We start from the raw sequence: 21607 nt of genomic DNA, 5'->3' as shown, positions 1-21607 counted from the left end.
AGACATGACAATAACCTGACAATGAGTTGCTTGTTTAGGCCTGCGGCTAAGACTGTCAATGAGGGAGAGACCTTCAACACATGCAACAAAATGTGCTGAAATCTTCACAGAGCAACCTGTCGCATTTTGTACAGATCTGCCACCAGCTCGCACATTTCCCAGACAAGCTGTGATGTTACAGGTCAAATATCCCTTGATACAGAAATCCACAGACATACTCCGCTGACCCTTAAGGTTTTCTGAAAATAGTGATAAAATCAGCTTGATACTTCTGAGCCAAGAGGGACTGCTTTGATTTCTTACTGCTGCACCACCCTCTTGACTTTTCCTGTCATTCCAATCAACACTTTCAGATGACACAGCCAACATGCAGAGTGTTATACACCACTGACTGGCATGGCACCACAACGGTGTATCCATGGGATCCCCCTCTGCTGTCATCATTGATAATATATTAATAACACTGACACCACCACAAGCCAAGTGTCTGGGCTCCAAACTCATTTTCACTGTGTCAGGAGTTCATGCATAATCATCCGCTTCATCGACCTGTGAGACTCGCCTGCTGCAATCTTAACATCCCCAAATTGGAATGAAAAAAAAAAAAAAATCTACCTCCTCTTGGCACCCTCGTGTCTCTCAGCCTTGATCCCCAAAACAGATGCGACACATTACTAAACACACCGCACACACACACACAAGCCATCCTGCAAGATAAAAGCTGCGAGCTCGCCCCGGGTCAGTCTTAACCCAGAACACGATATGAAAAGAGCAGCCACAGTGAAAACACTGCAAATTGAAATTTCTCTCTTACTCTGAGATCTTTTATTAATATTTTATGCTCTTGCACAATGCGAACTAGTTCAATTCAAACTCGCTTTCTGCCAGTGAAGAGTAAGAGGATGTTTCAACCACAGAAAAAACAGGTCACAGGATTTGATTGAATGGGTAACCAAGACTGAATTAGATCAACAGCCACTACAAGCATTTAACACAAAAACAACAGAGTTAGAGGCCATAACAAAGCATTGGAATAAACAAAGAGGTTTTCACACAGCTTGAATCCCAATTGCTCTGCTTAGGCAATTGTTTCTGACAGATTGAGCAGCGACGGCACACATACTAATTGTCCTGATGATTTTATTAGTCTTCCCCCCTCGGTTGCAATGGTTGCCTCAGGAAGAGTTCAGATCGGGGAGCATGCCACATGGTTTAAGATTGACCCCTGAGAGCCGCATCGGTGGCCCTTTGCGCCAGGTATCCTCTCCTTCAAGCCTTTGTCACAGGATGCTCGCAGTCATGTGACCTCTTGTGTGTTTCACAAGGTAATGAATCCCTCGGGAGCAGCCCTGTTGAGTTAGATCCCCCCAAGCACTGAGGCGCATTGATTGGATGCAGTGCTACTCTAACCAATCTATCACAGCAAATGAATGGTTAGAGCGAGCGCCGAAGCAACAGCAGACAACAGGAGGAGATGGACATGGTGCATTGTCTTCGTCCTGACGAAATGGGCAATGGAGGCTGATAAAGTTCACTGTTCGAGCTGTCAGGTGGGAGGCTGAGCGCAGTGGAAGGGAGGGTGGCTTTGTCAGCTGATTGCACTTTTAACAGCATACCTGTGGTGTGATTTGACATGCTGCAAAGGACCAATAAATTTCGATAATACGCCCTCTGTTGACGTGTTTTTAAGTGGGAGGGATATAAAAATTGAAGCTACGTCCTTGTGCTTGGTGTTTATCATACTCACAATGATACAATGTTGAAATCTGAGCTTTTCATCAGATCATTCTGTTATTTGTTTTCCCTTCAATCTCCTCTCAATGGTAACTGTATAGCAAATGAGAAACCAAAAACGAATCTTTCAGGAGCAAGAAATTATTTTTCCCTCGCTCTACTCAGATAAGGGTTGTAAACCTGTGTGGGGGTTTGTCAGGCTTATCAGCTCTGGTCCCTCATTCTGGTCACAGAGGCACATAAAGTAAACAGTGCATTTACAAATTGTTACTGACATCCTGTCCATGGATCTGTACTGTGACGAACCAAAGACAAACAGGGGAAAAAAACTATTCATGAACTGAAGATTCATGTGTCAAGCCTTAAGGGGCATTGTGATTTTCGTCTATGTGCACTTTCTTCCCCCCCGACATTCATTACCAAAAGTGTGCTTCACAGTGGAACCGCAAGAGTTGAAGCCCCAGTTTCCCTTAAGTCATTGTACATGGGAACTCTGAGACGGTCTGGTGAGCTGATATAAAAAAAAAAGGCACATTTAGTCACATTTATTACTTTGCTCATAATTAAAGCATGATGTAGCAAACCACATAGACACCTTATGAAATATTCATCAGCGCTGCTTCAGTATTAACTAATGAACACACTCACAACTGCCACATAAGAGGTGGGATCAAGCTTGTAAAAGCACAGGGGGCCACTGGCCTAGACCACTGAACTGTATTCACTGGCATGTGTTTGGTTAGGCAGATGTAGAAATCGAGGCCACTTGAGTTTGAAGAGCCATCATCTTATCGCTGAGTTGGAGCTTGCAGCTAAGAAGCAGATGCTCTGGGCTCGGCTCACTGGCTAACCTGTGAGCAAAACCAATCAGAGCTATAGACGGTGAACAATGTGCTATCACAGTGATATGCACTTATTTCGAGAAGGGGTTGTCTGCTTCAGTCCCTCCAGTTTGTCAGCGGGCTTTCTGTAATATTGGCGGAGGGTTATGAGAATGCCGACAGCGCTGCATGCCGCAATTCAACGCCATGTGCGTTGCAATCTCAGAGCGTTCAGGCTTACTAAATCAATTACACAGAGTTGTGGAGCCTGCGCCTCTCACCCAAGTCACACCCATTGTTTCTATTTGCTTCTATTGGATGGACCAGATACACACTTGAAGATAAGTGGGAGGAATAGCTTCATGCATGGCTGTGTGTTGAACCTTTGAGCGGTCCAGTGTTTGATCTTTGAAGCAATCCTCAGAGGTCAGACATGAGCTACTGTAGCAAGTCACAAAGAGCACAATGAAGTCTTTGCATCTAAAACAGACAATGTTTCAAGGCCCAATGAAAGCAGGAATGATTTTTTTCTGCTCTATGAAACTGTGTCCATGAGCAACTCTTTGTTTGGAGAGACATTAATGACAGACTAGGGAGCTGCAGATTGACCGGAGGGCATCAACACAGATACCAGCTTAAAGTATGAAAGTCTGAGGGAAAAAGAACATAAGCGTGTACCAACAGGGAGTCCAGCTGCTATTCACATGCCCCACAATGGACAAAATACACACACACAACCTAAGCTCTATATGCAAACCTTACACACATTCTTACCACACACACTTTCTCTTAGTTGTACACACAATTTAATACATTTTGGTTACATAAACGCAAGACCCCAGGCCTTCTTAGTGTTTAATGCTGTTCATTTTCTTTTAGCAGCCCCCCCTCTCCCCATAGCTGCAGCATCCTCCCAACCCGTCATCTCTATAAAGGTTAACAGATTTATTTTAAAAGGTGACTTGTATCCAAAATGGGTTAAAAGGTTGCCTACACGACAACAGCGATGTTGGGTTTGTTGAACAAGTCAAGAATTTCAAAATGGATGACATAGCAGCATTTGCAACAAGAGTGACTGAATGCAGATTTCAAGAAGACGTCAAATGAGAGAGTGAGCGAAGAAAACGATGACACCAGAATGTGTGTTTGATGAATCTCTCGCCTGTGGCTGAACATGCATTCATATCAGAAGTCTCTCTGGACCCTTTTCAACAGCAGTGCACATGGGAACACATCATTAATATGCATATAATACTGATACAGCCTGGAATTACAAAGAGCTAAACACTATGGGTTAGGGCAAAATGACGCACAGCGGGGAATCCCTGGAAACACAAATTTACAACAATTTTCACGAGAGACATTAATTAAAACGGTAGCGATTGTAGTCGTCGACCTTTATAACGCCACTATATGTTGCAGCAGCACACTACAGTGACTCTATGCAACCAGCGCTGCCCCGCCCTATCCATCCGAGCCACTTGACATCTTCGTGGTATTTGTGATTGGGGGGCGCTGTGATCCACTTAAAGCTTAAACGAGGGTGAGCATATTTAGTTCTAATTGATATTTTCACGTTTCTGTGACAAACTAGTGTTGTTTTGGAATTCTGTAAAGCAGTTACACGGCTTCACACTCGACAAGTTGCCTCTGGGGGAAACCTCTCAGGCACGCCATCAAACTCTATGACGGTCGATAGCTCCCGTGGCACGCGACACGGCACGCGCAAAAGAAACACACACCCGAGACACACTGACAGAGAAATTGATTTTTCTTAATAGACACACCAAAGCGAACATCCGATAAACAGGACAAAGAAAAGTACAGAGATTGTCAGAATTACGGCACGTTGTGTATTTCACAAATGATGGACATCCCTGTGTGTAAAGACAATTAGGTGCTGTGTTTTTGTTTTGTTTTTAGTCTTGTATATGCCTTTCGGAAGCGCAATGAACTCTGAGAAGATTTTACCCACAAAGTAATTGTATCTTTGTAAAGTTTTTTTGTATCTTCTAAAATGTTTGATGTAGCCTATAGTTCTTTTCAGCATCAAAATGTTAAACGACACGTTTACTTGTTACAAACCGTGTCCTGTCCTCTCACGGCAACACGCACCATAGCGCGCGGAGCTCCCCCAAACCCTGGCGCAGACACAGCAGCATCCGCACCGGAGTGGTCTCACCTGCAGGACACGGTGATCTCCACTTTGGTGGCCGGGATGCTCCCACTGATGGGATCGAAGTCACGGACCGTCGCCGTGGCCTCCACTTTGTCCATAACGTCTCCCTCCATGTGTGCAGGAGAACCGGGCCAGCTCCGTGAGTCCCTCTGGACCCGGAGAGTCGACGGTGGAGAGCCGGAGCGCAGCGGGCGAGCGAGCGGGAGCGGATACGGTCCAGACAAACCGCCTAAGTGCTGTCCACTGGACGGGCAACCGCATGGAAAGTTGAATGGGAGGCTGCAGCAGTGAGACGATTGATTTTTGACGAAAGTGGGATCACATGCCAGGACGCATCAGCGCCAACTCCGCTGTTTACCAAGCAAAGAATGAGCTCTTCTGCCAGAGCAGCGCTTGAGAAGTAAAGGGTGTGAACTCCACCCCTCCTGTCTGCATTATCCTACACGCTGGGCTGCGGCGGACACAACTCGTTGCAGATTCAAGCTGTCGCCCTATGGCTGGACGGATCGTTATGTCCCTCCAAATTACAGAAAATAAATTAGCACAGAGGAGCGTGAATATAGAGTGCAGTGTTCCTTTCTTGCTGTTTTGGTTTAAGAATAGGTGGGGGTTCCCTGCAGAATTAAATTACCGCCTCAAATTAACTACAAAATTCAAATGTTCAAGCTGAACCTTTGTCGCACGCAACGGATGAATAGTTTATTATCGCCTATATTGTTAAAATCACATCAGTTCCTCCAGAGCCATTAGCTCTCATGACTAATTGAAAGGCTGCATGGTGCTCTTTCAGCATCTGGATAGCTCCTCGAACTCCTGCAGCTTCAGTCACAGCCTCGTGCCTCGTTCATCTCACCAGTAAAAAGTGACGTTTGTTTTTCTTCCACCCCGACTGTATATTCATCTCTGGTAGATTGCATGAGAGGCTGTGCTCTCCCGGGGGAGCCCCATTTATGTTTCATATTTTTCTTGTTTTCTTGATTGAACTAAAATATGGATAAATTCAAACCATCAAACATATCATTTTCACAGGTAAACTGCTTTACCATTAGATTCTGTGGACATTTGTGTAGTCGTGTGTGTGTGTGTGTGTGTGTGTGTACACATTGTGATTGCCTCTCTTTTGCAAAACATTTTTTTTTTCTTTTTAAGAAATCCCTCTAAACAATTCCTCCTGTCACCTGAAACCATTCACACAGTTATCAGAGGCAAATCGACGAACAGCAAATAAACCCTTGTCAAGTCACCAATTTACACAAAGGTATAAAGAGCTGCATCAATTTAAGACAAATGGAAATCCCTACATATTCTACAGGCTGAAACACCTCGGCTACATATGTTCCAGCGATCACATATGAATCATGCAGCCATGGAAACTAAATGAGGTTCATGTCACATTCTCTGCATTACTTTCCAAATGTCATTCCTGAGCAGCAAGCATTGTGGAAGGTCTATTGATAACACACTGCTTTAGTTACACCCGACATTGAGACTAGGGCTGATGAGGGCTGAGCATTTCGGACACAGCAATACCAGAGTGCAGCTTCATCATTACTCATGTTCACTCTGTAATTAGGCCCCGTGGTGGCCCTCGGCTGGTTGATTTTGAGCTCCCTTCAGTGCGCCGTTCCCTGCCGCCTGCTGTGAGGCTCTCCACTGTTCCCACCCACAGCCGCCCCACTTCCTATAGCTGTGGCAGGAGTGTAATTAGGGCTGTATGGACCCTCTCTGTGGGGAGTCCGTGTGAGAGAGAGAGAGCAGTGACGCAACCCAAACCTGCTCAGCAGCAGGACTCTGCATCAGCAGAGGGAGGAGGCCAGATGACCGGGTACAAACTCCAACATCACTGTTCTGCAGTGACGAGTAGCCTACAGCAACAAGAGAAGATGTTGAAACTTGTACATACATTTACTCAAACATTGTATTGAGAAATATTAAACATTTGACTCTACTACATTTGTCAGACAGCTGTTACTTTTCAGGCAAAGAGTACATTTATGAATATATATATATATATATATTTGAAGCATATGATGTATATGCGATTAGAGTATTTCAATAATTTGAAATGTTTAAGCTCATCGCAAAATTGTTCAAACTGGGATAACAGCTCAAACGTTTCGGACAGTCTTTCCTCTAAAGCACTGATGCTGTTGCACACATCTGTACAAATGAAAAGTGACTGAAGTAGTTGTGTGAAGGATGAGGAGAGCTTGAGAGACACTTTCAAGTCTCCGGCCACCTGTCAATTCAGACACTGGTGTGGTGTGTGGCGAGGGGGGGGTTTCTGATGCTGTTTGATCATCCAACAATCACTTCAGTTGCAACATATGAAAACCTTCAAGTCACATTAAGATCAACATTAGCACTGCGTGTGTTACCCACTCTCAATCAGGATGGTGATGAATCAGGTGCCAAATACTAAAAATCACTGCAAAGACAAAATAGTCTTAGATGATTACAGGGATTGCATTCTCCGCTACCTTGATTGTTTTATGTGCTGCATATCCTCCTTAGCTGCAAAGTTGGGTGATAATTCGCAGTGACTTCATCATTACAAGGGACCTCTTTCACATTTCCAGACAGTCATCTGATTAATTATAATGATACAGGCGCACTAACTAGAGTGCAGATGTCCGCCAGGTGTGGTATCTGTGTCTCTGGCTGCAGAACAGTGTGTGTAGTTCCGTTAGCAGTTAGACAAACACACCGTCAAAAACAAGTGGGGAAGCTGGTGTTCCCCCACTGTGTCTCTGGCCACAGAGTAGTGTCTGTTCGCCAATGAACTGAGCCGTGTTACCACTAGCGGCCCCTCCCGGCCAGGGGTCAGCAGGCAGTCAATGAAAGCATAAAACAGGCAATAAATGGTGTTTTGAGAAAGTGTGAGTCACCACAACTACGAGAGGCCCTTGAGCATGCAGCCACAACCAGGCACCAAAAATATAATGTAGTTTGCTGCAGCAGAATGCGAGATTAGCCGTGTACAACACTTTTTTTACTGTGGTACTGCTACATATTCTTGAGTTACGATCAGAATATTTGTTCTCCCACTGAAGGTTATGATATACAAAAAAGCATCTTGTAAAATCTGCTGTCATTTCCTGTTTTTATAAAAAGTTAGACGTTAGAAAGTCAATCATCTATTTTCTGTGCAATCTGAAAACATGCATCTACTTGAAAATGAACATCTGTGAAGCAACATACTGTAAATGTACCGTGAAAGAAATACTGCACATAAATTCTCTAGATGATTGTTGCTAAAAGTGGAATTTTGTTTGCTTTGATTCAGTTTTTCACATCTCACTTTTCAAGGACAAGTTTGCCATCTGTGTTTCAGTGCACAAAACTTGACTATTGAATGAATGAACTTTTCTTTCCCACTGAGAATAAACGGTCTGACATATGCAGCCTACCAGCATCAGACAGCAGAACAAGATGGCTGTTAAGCATTTCTAGTGATTCATTTTGTAACGGATAGTTCTGTTAGTAACTTTACCAACCGCAGGAACCTGGGATTCAATTTAGTTCCCCTGCCATCATTTCAGGTGTTTAACAAAAGTCCACGCACATGCTGACAAATCAAAAGTAACATGCAAAAAAAGAAAATCAGTCGACCTAAACATTGTGTAGGTATGACCGCATGTTGCTTTTCTCATTGTTCTGTGATAAAAATCAACAATGCGCCTGTGTTGAGCTAAAAAAAAACACATTTGTAATTCTCATTTCCCTTTGTAGAAGAGGAGGAAACAGGGAGCATCAAATCCCTCTGATGCGATGATCTCCAAGCGATAATGAGGGGAGCAGTGAGTTTATCTACAATCATACATGAAGGTACAGAGAACAATTGAACTCAACAGAGAAGTAGGGTGTAGTCCAACTTTGCTCTATTGCACGGTTCAATTGAGCTGCACTGATGTGAGGTGGATGGAGCTTCATCGAGCATGCAGGGGGGGCAGAGTGTGAGATTTTCACTCGTTCATCTTCAATGTGGCTGGAGGTGAGGTGTGAGGGCATGACAGCACAGAGCTTCTTCATGTGGGAATGTGTGTATATACATGCATGCATACATGCGTGTGTGTTAGCATCACCGACTGTTGCAGAAACTCGTCCGTTACACTGATTGAGCACCAGGAAATGCAATGTCGGCAGCCGCTCTGCCGCCATCACTAAAATACTAGAGCGTGTCTGTTTTCAGTGTTGGTGACAGGAAACGGCCGTGTTTTACTGAGGCGAAGCTCTGCCACTTCCCTGTCAGGGAGTTCATTATGTTGGGAAAGAGATTCACGACCCCGTAAAGTGATGGCATTTATTGTTGTATAGTACAGTGGAGATATATTTCAGATGGGTATGCTCTGGCGGAAACATGCTACAGAATTCACATGATAATTCTCAACATATTATCAAAGATTCGCACCACAAAGTCACAGGTAGAGTTGCAGTTATGCAAGTATGCTTTAAAAAACCCAGGATCACAGATTTGACTCTGTGGTTTCCCTTTAAAATGCTGCACATACTACACGGGGTAATTCATTCAAATCATTTTTCCTGAAAAATAAAAAAACAAAGATGTCATTGCATTTATTGAGAGCTGTCATGGATACAGGAGTCATATAACCTTTCATGATTCCCAACTGTGCAAGTCTTTGAAAAAAAGCCTGCACATTTTAATGAAAGAAAATAATACTGGGGGCTTCTCTCATATCCTCCGACATATCTTTTCGTTAGGCATGTGTGACAGCTGTGTAGCGGGTTGGCTGCAACAGACAGGTCTTTTCTCTTCCGCCTCATATCCAACGCAAACTTTAACCATGAGCTCAGCTTGTTGGGCTATTTGCATTATTTATGCTGATAATGTAAGACAAAGTAATTTGTTGGTTTGCAAAATTACGAGCTGTGAAATTTGTCAGCTGGAGAGAGAAACGATCGCAGAACAACTTAAAGCATCATTAACAATTCTTGCTTCGTCTCACAGACCATGGAAGGGTTGTTGTGACACCTAACCCAAGACGGTTGAATTGTTAGCATTTTATTTCGGACTGTTTCTTCCTCATTTGTGTTCACAGACGCTGAAGGGTTTGCTTGTATTCTCTTTACAAACTCTTTATAATCTACAACAAAGAAAGACTACCTCTGAGCTCCAGCAACATATGACATCACTTCTCCATCTTTGTAGAAATATCAGTTTCACATTCAGTGTGAGGAGGTGGACCAATCAATGCATCCAGTTGCTTTATTTAAATTCCAAGCTGTAACAGACAGGAAATGGTCCCTAGAGAAGTCATTTAGGACTCCTCAGCTGGATGAGACCGCCTCCCTCTGAATGCCAAGTGCCCATAAATTCGTTATAGACATAATCTGTAAATGTTAAGGTCCCTCACATCTGCGTGCCTCTTGTGGGTGTCTCTGAATACACTTCTTCTTGCTTCACTTCACAAGCAACTCAACATCCACCAGCAGCCTGACCTAGATCCAGCCATCCCTGTGCTCACGTATACATATTCATTGGGCTCTCTTAATCATAAGACAACACCTTGAGCAGAAGAGAAAACTCTCTCCAATTAGTTGCTATCATCCAATGGCAGATCATTGGGCTGCGTTTGTCTTGCCTGCCGCATGTTCTTGTGTGTTGCTGCAGTCGTTTTCATGCAGGTTCAAGGCTGGCTGTCATCTGCCATACCTGTGGTCACTTGTAAAATTAAGTTTGTGATGATTTTCATGAGACCGTCATTCTGATACAACACGTTTGGTACAGTAAACATCATGGGTGCTTGAAGCTGCCTGCTTAGTAGTTCAGAACCCACATCACATGATCATGACTGACTTAGGTTTGCAGCTTCAGAGAAACAAATCAAAAGAATGCTTGCCTTCTTCAGATTGTGTTACCGTTATCCTCAACACTTACTGGTCTTTCATGCAAACCATTTCCTGCAATGAGAAATGACACTAAGACAATACCCAAGTTCAAAACAGGCACACTCCCCTTCTATTGTTCACAAAATGAATGACTGCAGTGTCAGTTGTGATTGTAGGCTGATCACATGGTTAGCCCATATCAAGTCAAACCAACAGATACAGTGAATTGCATCAGATTTCTGGTTGCATCAAACGATTGTTTGTGAGCCCATTAAGTTAACTTTTTTGTGATGTTGGGGTATATTAATATATTTTAACAAAATTATTATGAAAAAACACAAACACTGCATTTCATCATTCAACATCTAAATTAAAAGAGTTCTCCAGTTTAGTATTTTGTGTTGCCTTTCCATGACGTTGATGGATTTCACATCAGTACGGTTAAAAAAAACAGAATCCTACAACTCCCAAGATGCATTACCCCTAAACACTTGTCTTTCAAATGCCACATCTCTGTAATGCAGGATTTCTGTTAAAAAAATAAAATTCTAGTCTCAAGCCAAAAGAAGTGATGCCATTTGAGTGACTTTAACTCAAATGGCAATATCAACATTCTTGTATTGTGATTATGTTGAGTGTTCCCTCTGACAGGTAAATAGACTTTGAGATGCACAGTGTACTGAAATTTCTGATTATTTTCAGCAGCCTTAATGAGGTCAACACTCTTCGAGTGTGAAGGCCTCCCGAGTAAGCTTTTGGCAACTGATATCAGACTTCATGAGTTATGAAGCCCAAGCACCTCAGTCCCTAAAAATATGATTATGTACAACTGTCACACACTCAGAAACAATCAACAATCCCAGAAAGAGCCACACTTTCTCCTGCCAGATTAGATGCAAAATGCAAGAGAGCTTCTTCCAGTGTAAAGTTTGACAGAAACAGACGTGTTGGAGGGTTTATTGAAAAAAAGTCCCAATATCTTCAAAGGCTGAAAAAGGTGAAAACGTCAGCAGACAAACAAAAGCGGCACAAAGTTGACAGGTTCCTCCTTTGTTCTCCAGAGAGAATTCAAAAAGAGATGAATGATTGTTAATAAACACACACATTTTGTACGTTTATACTCATGAGGACACTCATTCTCTCCTAGAGATGAACCCAAAGAGAATTATTACTCGACACTTCAGTTCCCTTCAGATCCACGGAACTTTATCGTCTTTCGGCTCATGGTTTTGGTTTTACTGTTGAAAATAACAACACCTACATCCCAATGTTGTTTGTTGATTTCAGCTCAGCACTCAACACAATTTCCCTTATGAGAATGATTGGTAAACTGAGCACTCAGTAAAACCAAGGAGCTGATTTGAGAAAAAAGGAGATGAAGACACACACCGCTGTCTACATCAATGGAGCTGAGGTGGAGCAAGTGAACAGTTTTAAGTTCTTCAACAATCTTCTATTTGCAAACATCGTATCACTTTAAAATGGTTTTCACAAAGATATACGTGCATTAAACCACATAAACACTGGCGACTTCTTGGGAGCTTCCACAGAATTACAATTATTTTTCAGGCAGGAGCCAAATTGTAAGAAATTACTGCTGCATGCTTGCATGAACCGCAAACGTCAAGGTGGGTCCAGTGTCAATCAATGAAAGAAAGTGAATTGAATTACCTCAGAGGCAGGGAGTCTGAGAGCAATGCATCACCTGTTCATCCACTGAATTCCAGGCCACATCAAAATGTTCCATTTCAGCTCTTTCATGCAGCAACACGCCCACTAATCATTCATCCTCAAGATGCTAACTGAAGCAGTTTAGTTTGTGTTGACTGAAACTCAGCACCTCCACTGCTGATCTTAAACGAATAAGATAAGAGTGATAAGAGTGATTTAGATGTTTAAAAAACTGCTTTAGTGAGTAGCATCACAACCATGGGAGAGACTACTTTTAGGGATAACAGGAGAAGCAAGCCCTTCCCACAGGGGATTTTGACCTCATCTATTTGTTCAACAAGCAGTGGGTCTAATCTTAAATGCTGCACTCCTGCAGCCTCCTGCCCCTATGGTGCCCTGAGGCATGGAGACATTTCCCTCCTACCCCTGATCAAAGTTTGCTTTCCTGTGTGGGCGGGAGAGCCTTTCATCAGTTTTTTCTAAAAGCTATATCCATGCAAATCACTGCATTCATCCCTTGTGCACTGCATGCAGTATGGGTGGAAATGAATACACCGCCAGTGATATGTGAACATTGCAAGATAAGACTCCCAGCAGGCGTAGCACACCACCAATGGCTCTCTGAGGAGAAATAGCAGGATTCCGCCCACACAGAGATCAGATGCAGGTGCAGAGGAGCACCGCTGAGCCGGAGCTGCAAAGGAGGACTACCATTACAGCACAAACCCCCAAATATTATCAAAAGGGATCTGTCAGCAAAACAGAAAAATATAGAGTGCAATAGTCCTGTGGCATGCGCTTAAATTGCACTGTGGTTGAGTGAGTGAGGACACTAGTTGTTGTCATCCTCAGAGCACAAGCATCCTGGGGTGTGAACTCCTGTCTCTGGAGTGGACCTGTACATATGTGACAGTATGATTAATGCGACTCCACACCCTCTGCATTCATTCAACCCTCATGGCGCTCACATCTAGATAATGAGGAACGGCTCCTCGCCAGCTGAAGCACCCCCACTCTCTTCGCACATGCCCTCCGGCACAGCCATCACAGCCAGAGGATGCTCCGAGCAGGATTTGCCATTATGGTTTTCCTCATTACAGGAGCAGCGTGATTTTAGGAGTTGATGGGCTTCACACGCTCACAAGGGCCCGGGGATGTCGACGCTGTCTGGGAAAAAAATTCATCAGTGGCGAGTGCGGGTAGCCGTGCGGGTAGCCGTACAGGCCTGCCGTGGCGTCGTTAACGCCAACAGTCTTTAACCCCTTGAGCTATTCCTGACCACCCCACCACCAGCAGCTGCCCCTTGACAATTTCTATAGAAATGTCAGCTCACTCACCTCCATTAAACTCCACAATCAAACCCGTCAACAGGTGAGGAAGGGAAGGGATTCATTACTTACATTTTGTGAATCACACAATGTTTACAGTTTGACCTTCGGCAGAGCTTATTGTCAATATACATTCCCTTCATATGTACCCTCTGTGAAAAACAGACATACCTTTAGGATGACTTTCTATGAGCAACTTGTAGACCAGATGACAAAAGGACAGACAACTTGGATGCACAATTTTAGTCAGTGATTGGAAAATGACAAAGACAGCTGAACATTGAAGGCTACTGGGTCAGCAAGTGTCTAATAAAGTTATTAAATCCCCATTCATGCTTTCCAGTCTTTAGCCGCAGCCACTGCTTTCTGTGATGGAGCACTTCTCCTTTCCTTTGGTGGGTAACAGAGAAGCAGTTAATAGCTAAACACCTGGCGGTGTGAAGTGATTTAAAACTAAGCTGGTTTTTTTAATCGACTAAAAAAAACACACAAACTGTTTCCCAGGTTAAGGAAATCTAGTAGAGACGAAATATACAAAGAAAAAGACAGCGACACCAAATGTTATTCAAGCTGAAATGTTGCGAGAAAAGAATAGAAAATTCTCTGCATACCCAGCGACAACCTTTGAAGCTCGATCCAGTCACCCTTATCCAAGTTTACAGTCAGTTTACATGATCTGGCATCATCAACATTCACTGTTTCACCAGTGTTTGATGCAAATGGTGTTTGTTTGGATACTGTTCATCTGAACAGCCTTCTTCATAACGTGTGTGAAGAAAAGGGAGTAAGACAGTGGCTTTTGAGTACACGTGTTCGCACTAATAGTATCGGTATGCTTTCTAAATTCTCGTCATTTTCGAGTGTGCTGTTGATGGGCACTTTTATCCCCCAGTGCAATCAATGCTCAGGAGGTGGAGGAGCAACTCAACAAACAAAAAGTATCAAATCTAAAGGAAAACATTTAAACTTGCATTTTAAAAGGAATATATTCCAGCATTTTGAGAAATAGCCTAACGCACTTTCTTGGATGATAAAATCAATATTATTCTTGACTCTGTACAGTAAATATGAAGCTGGAACCAGCAGTTGGTTAGCTTAAAGACTGGAAGTAGAGGACAGTGATGCCAGATGTGATCGACACCAAGGAGCAATCAAAGCCTCCAACATGCCCACTCGTCATTCATTTTATTAGCTAAATATAATATAATTGTAAAGTTATGGATGTAGGTGATGGAATGGGCATATACACTTTTGGGTATATGAGCCATAATATTAAAGTTAACCATACACAATAATAAGGAAGAGAGATCTTTTTGTGATACAATGCTACCGGTATGGATTTAGAGTGCATATTTGAGACTTCTAAACACGTAACATAGGGTTGAGTTATTTCCAGTAATACTCCAGAGTATTACCTGTTTATATTATGTTGCAGCTCAGCTGATTTTTTAATGATGGATATCGGAGAGTGACGTTGGAGGACCATGTGAGATTAAAAACACAAGCAATTTAAAAATTAGTATTATAGTAGCCTTATACAATTGCATTATATAAATAATCATATTAGACATGTATCATATTACTGTATTATATAGGGAATCTTGTTTGTGTATATTAGTAACCTGTTTGAAGAGCACTGGGTGCTGCGTTGCGTTTCCTCGCACCTGCGCAGGGACTGCAGATGGAAAGCAGCCACGAGCTAAATCCCTCTGTACAAAACATCTCTTCTCTTTTTGAGATGAACGTATTTTTGTACATGGTCCCTGATGTAAATAAACTAAACTATATAAATAATAACCATCGAGATGGTTTGGCCTTTGTTAAAAAATAGCTGTTTCCACATGGTCCACCAGTCTTTATGCTGAGCTAAGATAACCGCCTGCTAACCTCATATTTATGATACAGTCATGAGGTATCGATCTTCTCATCCAACTCTCCAGAAAAAAAGAAAATAAGTGCATTTCCCAAAATATTAAACTATTCCTTTAACTGGCAGTAGCTTTACAAAGTGGCAGTTTGTTTGACGTCTGTCTGTGAAAGTCTTGCATAATTTACAGTTAGTAACTTACAAAACGGTCACCTACGGATTTCTTTTATGGTAAAAGCGTATCTTGAATATTGTGAATATTTTGTCATACATGCTGAAAACAAGTATAGTATGGAATTAGAACATATGCGCAGAGAGAGAAATAGAGGACATGCTCTAAACTAATACCCGTTTACAATCCGTGGTGTGAACGTGCAGAGGAAGAAGAGTGACGTGAGGAGAGGGCTGATCTGCAGTAGAAATCCTTCACAGACCAATTAACAGCAAGAAGTTCCGCACAGCTCTCACATACACAGCACCGCCTCGCCAAATGTTAGTGTTGAGGGGCGGGAATCCTCCTTCCTATCACTTCTGCTACAAGGTTATATAACTGCTGGAGCATCACTTACACAGACACTGACAGGAAACAGACACTCTCACATGCAGTGACAATCTAAAAGTGAACACATGACAAACCGCACAAAAATGACTGCTGTGTGGCGTCTTGCCTCGCCTCTGTTTCAGGGCAATTGACAGACTTATTGATGGTGACATTTCAAAAGGGCACTGCACATCATGATTGAAATTATAGGTTTGTTTGCTTTACTCTTTGGGGGGGGGGGCTCTGATATTATACATGTGAGACTATACACTCGCAATCAATCAAAGTTCAGAGCCTCAGGTCGAGAATACGAAGAACGATGAGATTCACCCCCTGAAAGAAATATGCCTCCTTGCCATGCGTGTCCTCACCCCTGCCTGATTTCTCATGCAGCGTGTGTGCAGCTCGGAGATGAAGCTGGTGTCGTTGCACCGATAGCAGCTGTGTTGGTAGGAGCAGCAGTGTTTTCACAGGGATTCAGTCTGTCAGGAGATCTGAATGATGAGCCCAGCTCACACTTGATGTCATGTTCTCACACACACACACACACACACACACTGGGCTTCAATCCTGGAATCAGCAGGACATCTAAGGAATCACATAATTCACAAATCCAAATGAGGAAGAAAGACGGGGAGGAAATGACTTTCAAAGTAATTGTTTGAATATGAAAATCAATGTGATTAAAGATGTTGTGTGTTAACACAATCAGTGTGGAGGATGCAGAAGCCTTTTCAAAGAACATCACACCAGAAAAGATTTATGTAAAATACACTCAGGGTCTTCTTCGACAAAAAGTATGCTTCATATGGATTTGGAAAACTTCCTGTCTAGTTCAAGTGACTGTGTAAACACACTGTATGTAAACACACACGAATGAAGAGCAAGGACAGTCTGTTCCTCATCCGGCTCTTTTAGTGGAGGTATGCAAGGAGCGCACTCTTAATCTATCCTCTGTGCATACATTCTAATAAATGACCAGACTCAATACACTCAATGGCATACTGCCCCCTGTTGGACAGTCTTGGCTAATAAAATGTTTCTTTTCATAAACGCACTGAGAGAGAAAAGGCATTTTCTGTGTTTTCTATTAATCTTTCTTTTATTATTCTTTTTGCACAAAATCAGAACATCTGTGGTGGAAAAGTAATCTCATTAGTGTGACACCAAACACGCTCCAAGAGTTGTAACAATTGCAGATGCCTCGGTTATCCCAAACACACGAATGCTGTGTCACCGAGGGTGTTAAAGCCCATTGTGGTCTGAAATAACAAGATGTCTCTGGTTGGATGGGATCCTGCTTTCTGATAAAGAACTACACCTATTCTAACAGAGATGGGATGAAAGAAACTGGCCTCAGAGCCGGCTGCAAGCATCTATGAAGCTGCAGTGCTGTAAAAAAGAGGGGGGGTGGGGGCGGCATTAGTGCAGGGTCAGGCATCAGGGAGTACAGGATAACGTTTGGGTTGTTGCTCTGAGAGGAGCACAAAAATGTGGATGCTCATCTCTTTTCCTGTGCAGAGCCGGTGCAGCCATTACAATACCCGCACTAAGGTCATTATTTTCACACATTGTTGCTGAAGAGAAACAACGCCACAGTGCAGTTTAAAGGTTATTGATGCAACACAAGGGGGTGTTTAGAAGGCTATTTCAGTATGCACAACGCCAGTGAGATGCATAAAAATGAAGGAATACTAGAGATGTACAAGACAGTTTGCCCCCCTGCAACAACCCCCCTGCATACTGATGGGAGTGGTTTATTAAACTGAATACTAAGTAGAGAAAACTAGCTAAATCCTTTTATTCTCCTCAAACCAGCACCAACGGGCAGCACCCTTGTCTGGGCCAATCATAAAATAAATATGTGCCAGAGTTTAAAAGACAGTTAATATTTAGATGAAATGCCTCATCATCTCTTATTGGCATCTAATTGGAGGGCTTGTTTGTTATGAATCCAAAGGCTGAAAACAGAGAGACTTTGGTGGGAAGGAATATGAGCCACATAACATGAAGCAATAATATAGCCAAAAGAAAATATGACGGTGATGGAATGTCTGTCACGTTTCCAGAAAAACATTGTGATGTACTCTGCTCTCCGTCTCAGCAGCAAACATTAATCACATCACGGAATAAGCATGTCACTCATTTGATGAAAGTTGGCCATGAATGTAATAAAGCTGCCAAGGTTATTAGAAGTGCCACAGGCCATTTTACAACAGCTCACACACCTCGAATTGGATTATGGAAAGAAATATGATGAACCAAGGAAGTAGGATTTACCCATTTACAGAGGACCTGGGGAGGTTTAATGACTTGTGACTGAATCCATTCATAAACATTAATATCTACAGCAATAACAAGCTGCAGAGGTTTTTCTCAGATGGGGGAAACTTGAAGACGTCCTCTGCTGCAGTTAAACTGTGTGTGCATATCAGACCATGTGTTGCCTTTGTAAAAACATATACACTCCACTATAGCTTTGATCACAGGTTACATCCAGCAGTTTACTAGTGCAATGGGGTATTTAGGGGTTTAAAGACTTGTTTGTCCACTCAGTAGAGTTCATAATGCTCTAGAGTGGCCAGTAATAACATCTAAAAGGGCTCAATTAGCTCAGATTGCAATCAACTTGACTTGATTTTTACAATTGGATTAACACTGAAAACTATACTGACTCCAGCGTAGAGCACTGATAAGATTATGAGAGTTATGGGAGCATTTTTGATGAAAACTGCTGCCAGTTGCAGCTGCAAACAACACTGATTAGAGCGAAGCTCATGATAAGAGAGGAGACTGAACCGAAAGAGAAACGATGGGAGCCAGAAAACCAAAACAATGAGCTGAAAGACGCTGAAACGCTTTATAGAGCTGAGGGAAACTACAGTAGAGTCGGCTGGTAATGCTCAGTGGTTTCATCACTACTATAACAATCAACTTAAGTTTTAAGCCTAGTTACAATTATACTTTGAGAGCAACTACTAACGTCTGGTATTCACAGATTGTTAGTGCCTTCAAAACCCTCTGACAACAAACAAGAAATAAACGTATCTCTAGACAAACATTTAAAAGATTATTTGTCAATTGCAAAATGTCTTTTTAAAAGCTTACTGTGTTCATCAGTGTTCATTATTCAAATTGCAAACATATAATGACAAATATGAAGACAGAAAATATTGTTGTGGTGTTTCCTCTTTTTAAAAAATGTTGAAAACCTAACGTCGCCTCGTACAATATGAAAAGCTGTGGATTTGTCTTCTGAATTGATATCAGGCCTCTGTGGTCCATTCTTTTTAACGGTATAGAATATGTTTCGATCTCTTACCATGTGTGCTGCGACTGAATTGCGATAGACCTGCTGTGCTGGTGATAAGTTGTACAGTGGCACACACAAACGTGATGGGCGAGAGAGAGAGCGAGAGAGAGAGAGAGGGAGAGAGAGAGAGAGAGAGAGAGAGAGGCCAGTGTGCTGTGAGGATTCTGTTTCAGGACATATTTGTTGCGTGGGTGTGTAGTTGTGTGAGTGGCCTTATTGTTAACAATGTTAGCCTTGGTGTCGTGTGTGTAAAGTGTGTGTAGCCGAGTTGATTGCCTTGGCTTGCATCCAAGTGTTGTTGCCATTGAGTCTGAAATGACTTCAGCAGGAGCACTGCGTAGGAGGGATCCCCCCGATTAACCCCGGATGTTTGCCACACTGCATCCTTCCCCTCACATCTGTGGTGGTGTCACACTCTACAATAGACTCCCTTTTGGAACTGCAAATAAAGACTATTTTTATTCTTTCTTTGTTATTGATTATTGTTTTAAATTCAACAAAATGTTGAAAAATGTCCATCACGTTTGCCCCCTGAGTAGAAATGATGTTAACAATTTCTGTTTAGTTTTGAGTCCAAACCTCAAAGATATTGACTTTACAATGATCACTTTATCTGTGATCTTCTGTTTGCAGAGAGCCAGTAGAAAAGTGTTCACCTACCTCTACCCCTCTTCACGTTTCTCTTTCTTGTGGATCACAGGTAACCAGACTGGCAGATCGTTTTAACAGCGTCTTTGAACTGCAGTGAGGAGCAGAAATAATTGAAGAGCCGGATAAACAAACATGACTCCCCAAGGCAGTCTACAAGAGGGACGAAGAGCTCAGCTATCAGTTTGCTGATAAATTCACTCATCGGAGGTAAGAAGTCCTTTCAGTGTGGGTAGGTCTGTGTTTAGAGAGTCGATCCTGAGGTTGTCCATGATGCAACAATTAAAGACGTCTCATTCTAACGCCAAGTCATTATTTGTCATTCAGCCTCCAGACATAAAAGTACTTAATCACCATTAAACAAAGATATTGTTTGAACTTCCTGGTGGCTTAGGGGTCTTTAAGCCAATGACCATGTGTTAGCTGGTCAACTTTGATGTAGCCATGCCCTCTCTTTCGCCTTTCAATTCCTGTCACATCTCTACTATTTACTGTTCAATAAAGATGTAAAAATACACAGAAAAATGCCCCTTCTAACTCGGATAATAGAACATTATAAGTTTAAATTTGTATCCTTATTGCTGATGCATTAAGCATAACATTAAATATACTCCTATGTTTTGTGTGTAAAATCTTCATTTGTAAATTACAAACTAAAGCTGTCAAAAAATGTACAATATTTTCCTCTGAATTATAGGTAGAAAGTGTCATGAAATCTAAAATCTACTTTACAAGGAAAGGGGTTAAAGGCCTTTTTCTCTGGTCGGTTAATCCAGCCACCATGACTGATGGATGATGAGATTTGATGAACAGCCAGCTATCACCATGTACAAACCCAGTGCTCATTAATTTGGAGACAGAAAAAGAAAATGTAAAAATTACCATCAAGTCAACTTAAATTAGCAGTTGATGAAGTTTGGATCATATCCATAAGGCTTCCATATGGTGGCTGCTGATTGGAGAGGACTGGCCATTTCCAGGCTTTTTTATATGTACCATCAATTTGAATTTTGTCTGAAATTTGCTGGATTGCCTCGTGGCACAAAGACAAATTCTTTTGAAGAATCCAAAAGTGATTCTGCTGTCTTCAATGTTAAACAAGCGCTAAAAAGTTGTGGAGTGACAGACGGTAGAATGACTGCAAAAGCCAACGCAAACAAAGTTTAATTCTCCTCAGTAAAGTGAAAGACAAATCCTACTTTGATTTGGATTCAGGAGACGGTGGCACCCCTGAAATCAGACCTATGAGCAATAAGGTGGGAAAAAATGGTAACACAGTTAAACGCCTTTATCCTGCTACTAATGCCGGACCCTGTGATGGGAAAGAAGGCTGTAAAATCTAGACATCAGATTTCATCTTTATTTGGGAGCTATAACACAGCAGCATTGCTCTTGGTCAAAAGCAGATGGTCACGGATTCATCTTTTTAATTCATGAGCTCTGAGTGCAGCATAAGTGGATCTTTGGATTTCACAAATTCCCTCATATCACTACAGGCTTTCATTATTTTGACTTCAGAATCAACCTGGAACAAGGTTTTCTTTTGCCAGAAAACAAATACAAACAAATAACAAGGTTAATCCTCCTAAAAGTGTAAAGCCTGTCTGTGTCCGTCTCTACGTTCTCCACATCCACAACCACATCCCCTCTTCGAG

General features: G+C 42.3%; 1 protein-coding gene across 2 annotated transcripts in view; it reads right to left on the bottom strand.

The window, feature by feature from the left end:
- cpne5a (copine Va) overlaps window positions 1–5597 on the bottom strand; it is a 65272-nt gene extending 59675 nt beyond the window's left edge. For both annotated transcript variants that reach the window (XM_031844557.1, XM_031844559.1), the window contains exon 1: window positions 4738–5597. In XM_031844557.1, coding sequence (XP_031700417.1) covers window positions 4738–4847 — 110 coding nt within the window. In that variant the 5' untranslated portion in view covers window positions 4848–5597. The remainder of the gene's footprint in view (window positions 1–4737) is intronic.
- Between the last annotated feature and the right edge of the window lie 16010 nt (window positions 5598–21607).

This window comes from Anarrhichthys ocellatus, unplaced genomic scaffold (genome assembly GCF_004355925.1).
Source record: "Anarrhichthys ocellatus isolate YVR2014 unplaced genomic scaffold, GSC_Weel_1.0 scaffold5, whole genome shotgun sequence".
In the NCBI taxonomy this organism is placed as follows: domain Eukaryota; kingdom Metazoa; phylum Chordata; class Actinopteri; order Perciformes; family Anarhichadidae; genus Anarrhichthys; species Anarrhichthys ocellatus.
This window is presented reverse-complemented; position numbering and strand designations above follow the sequence as displayed.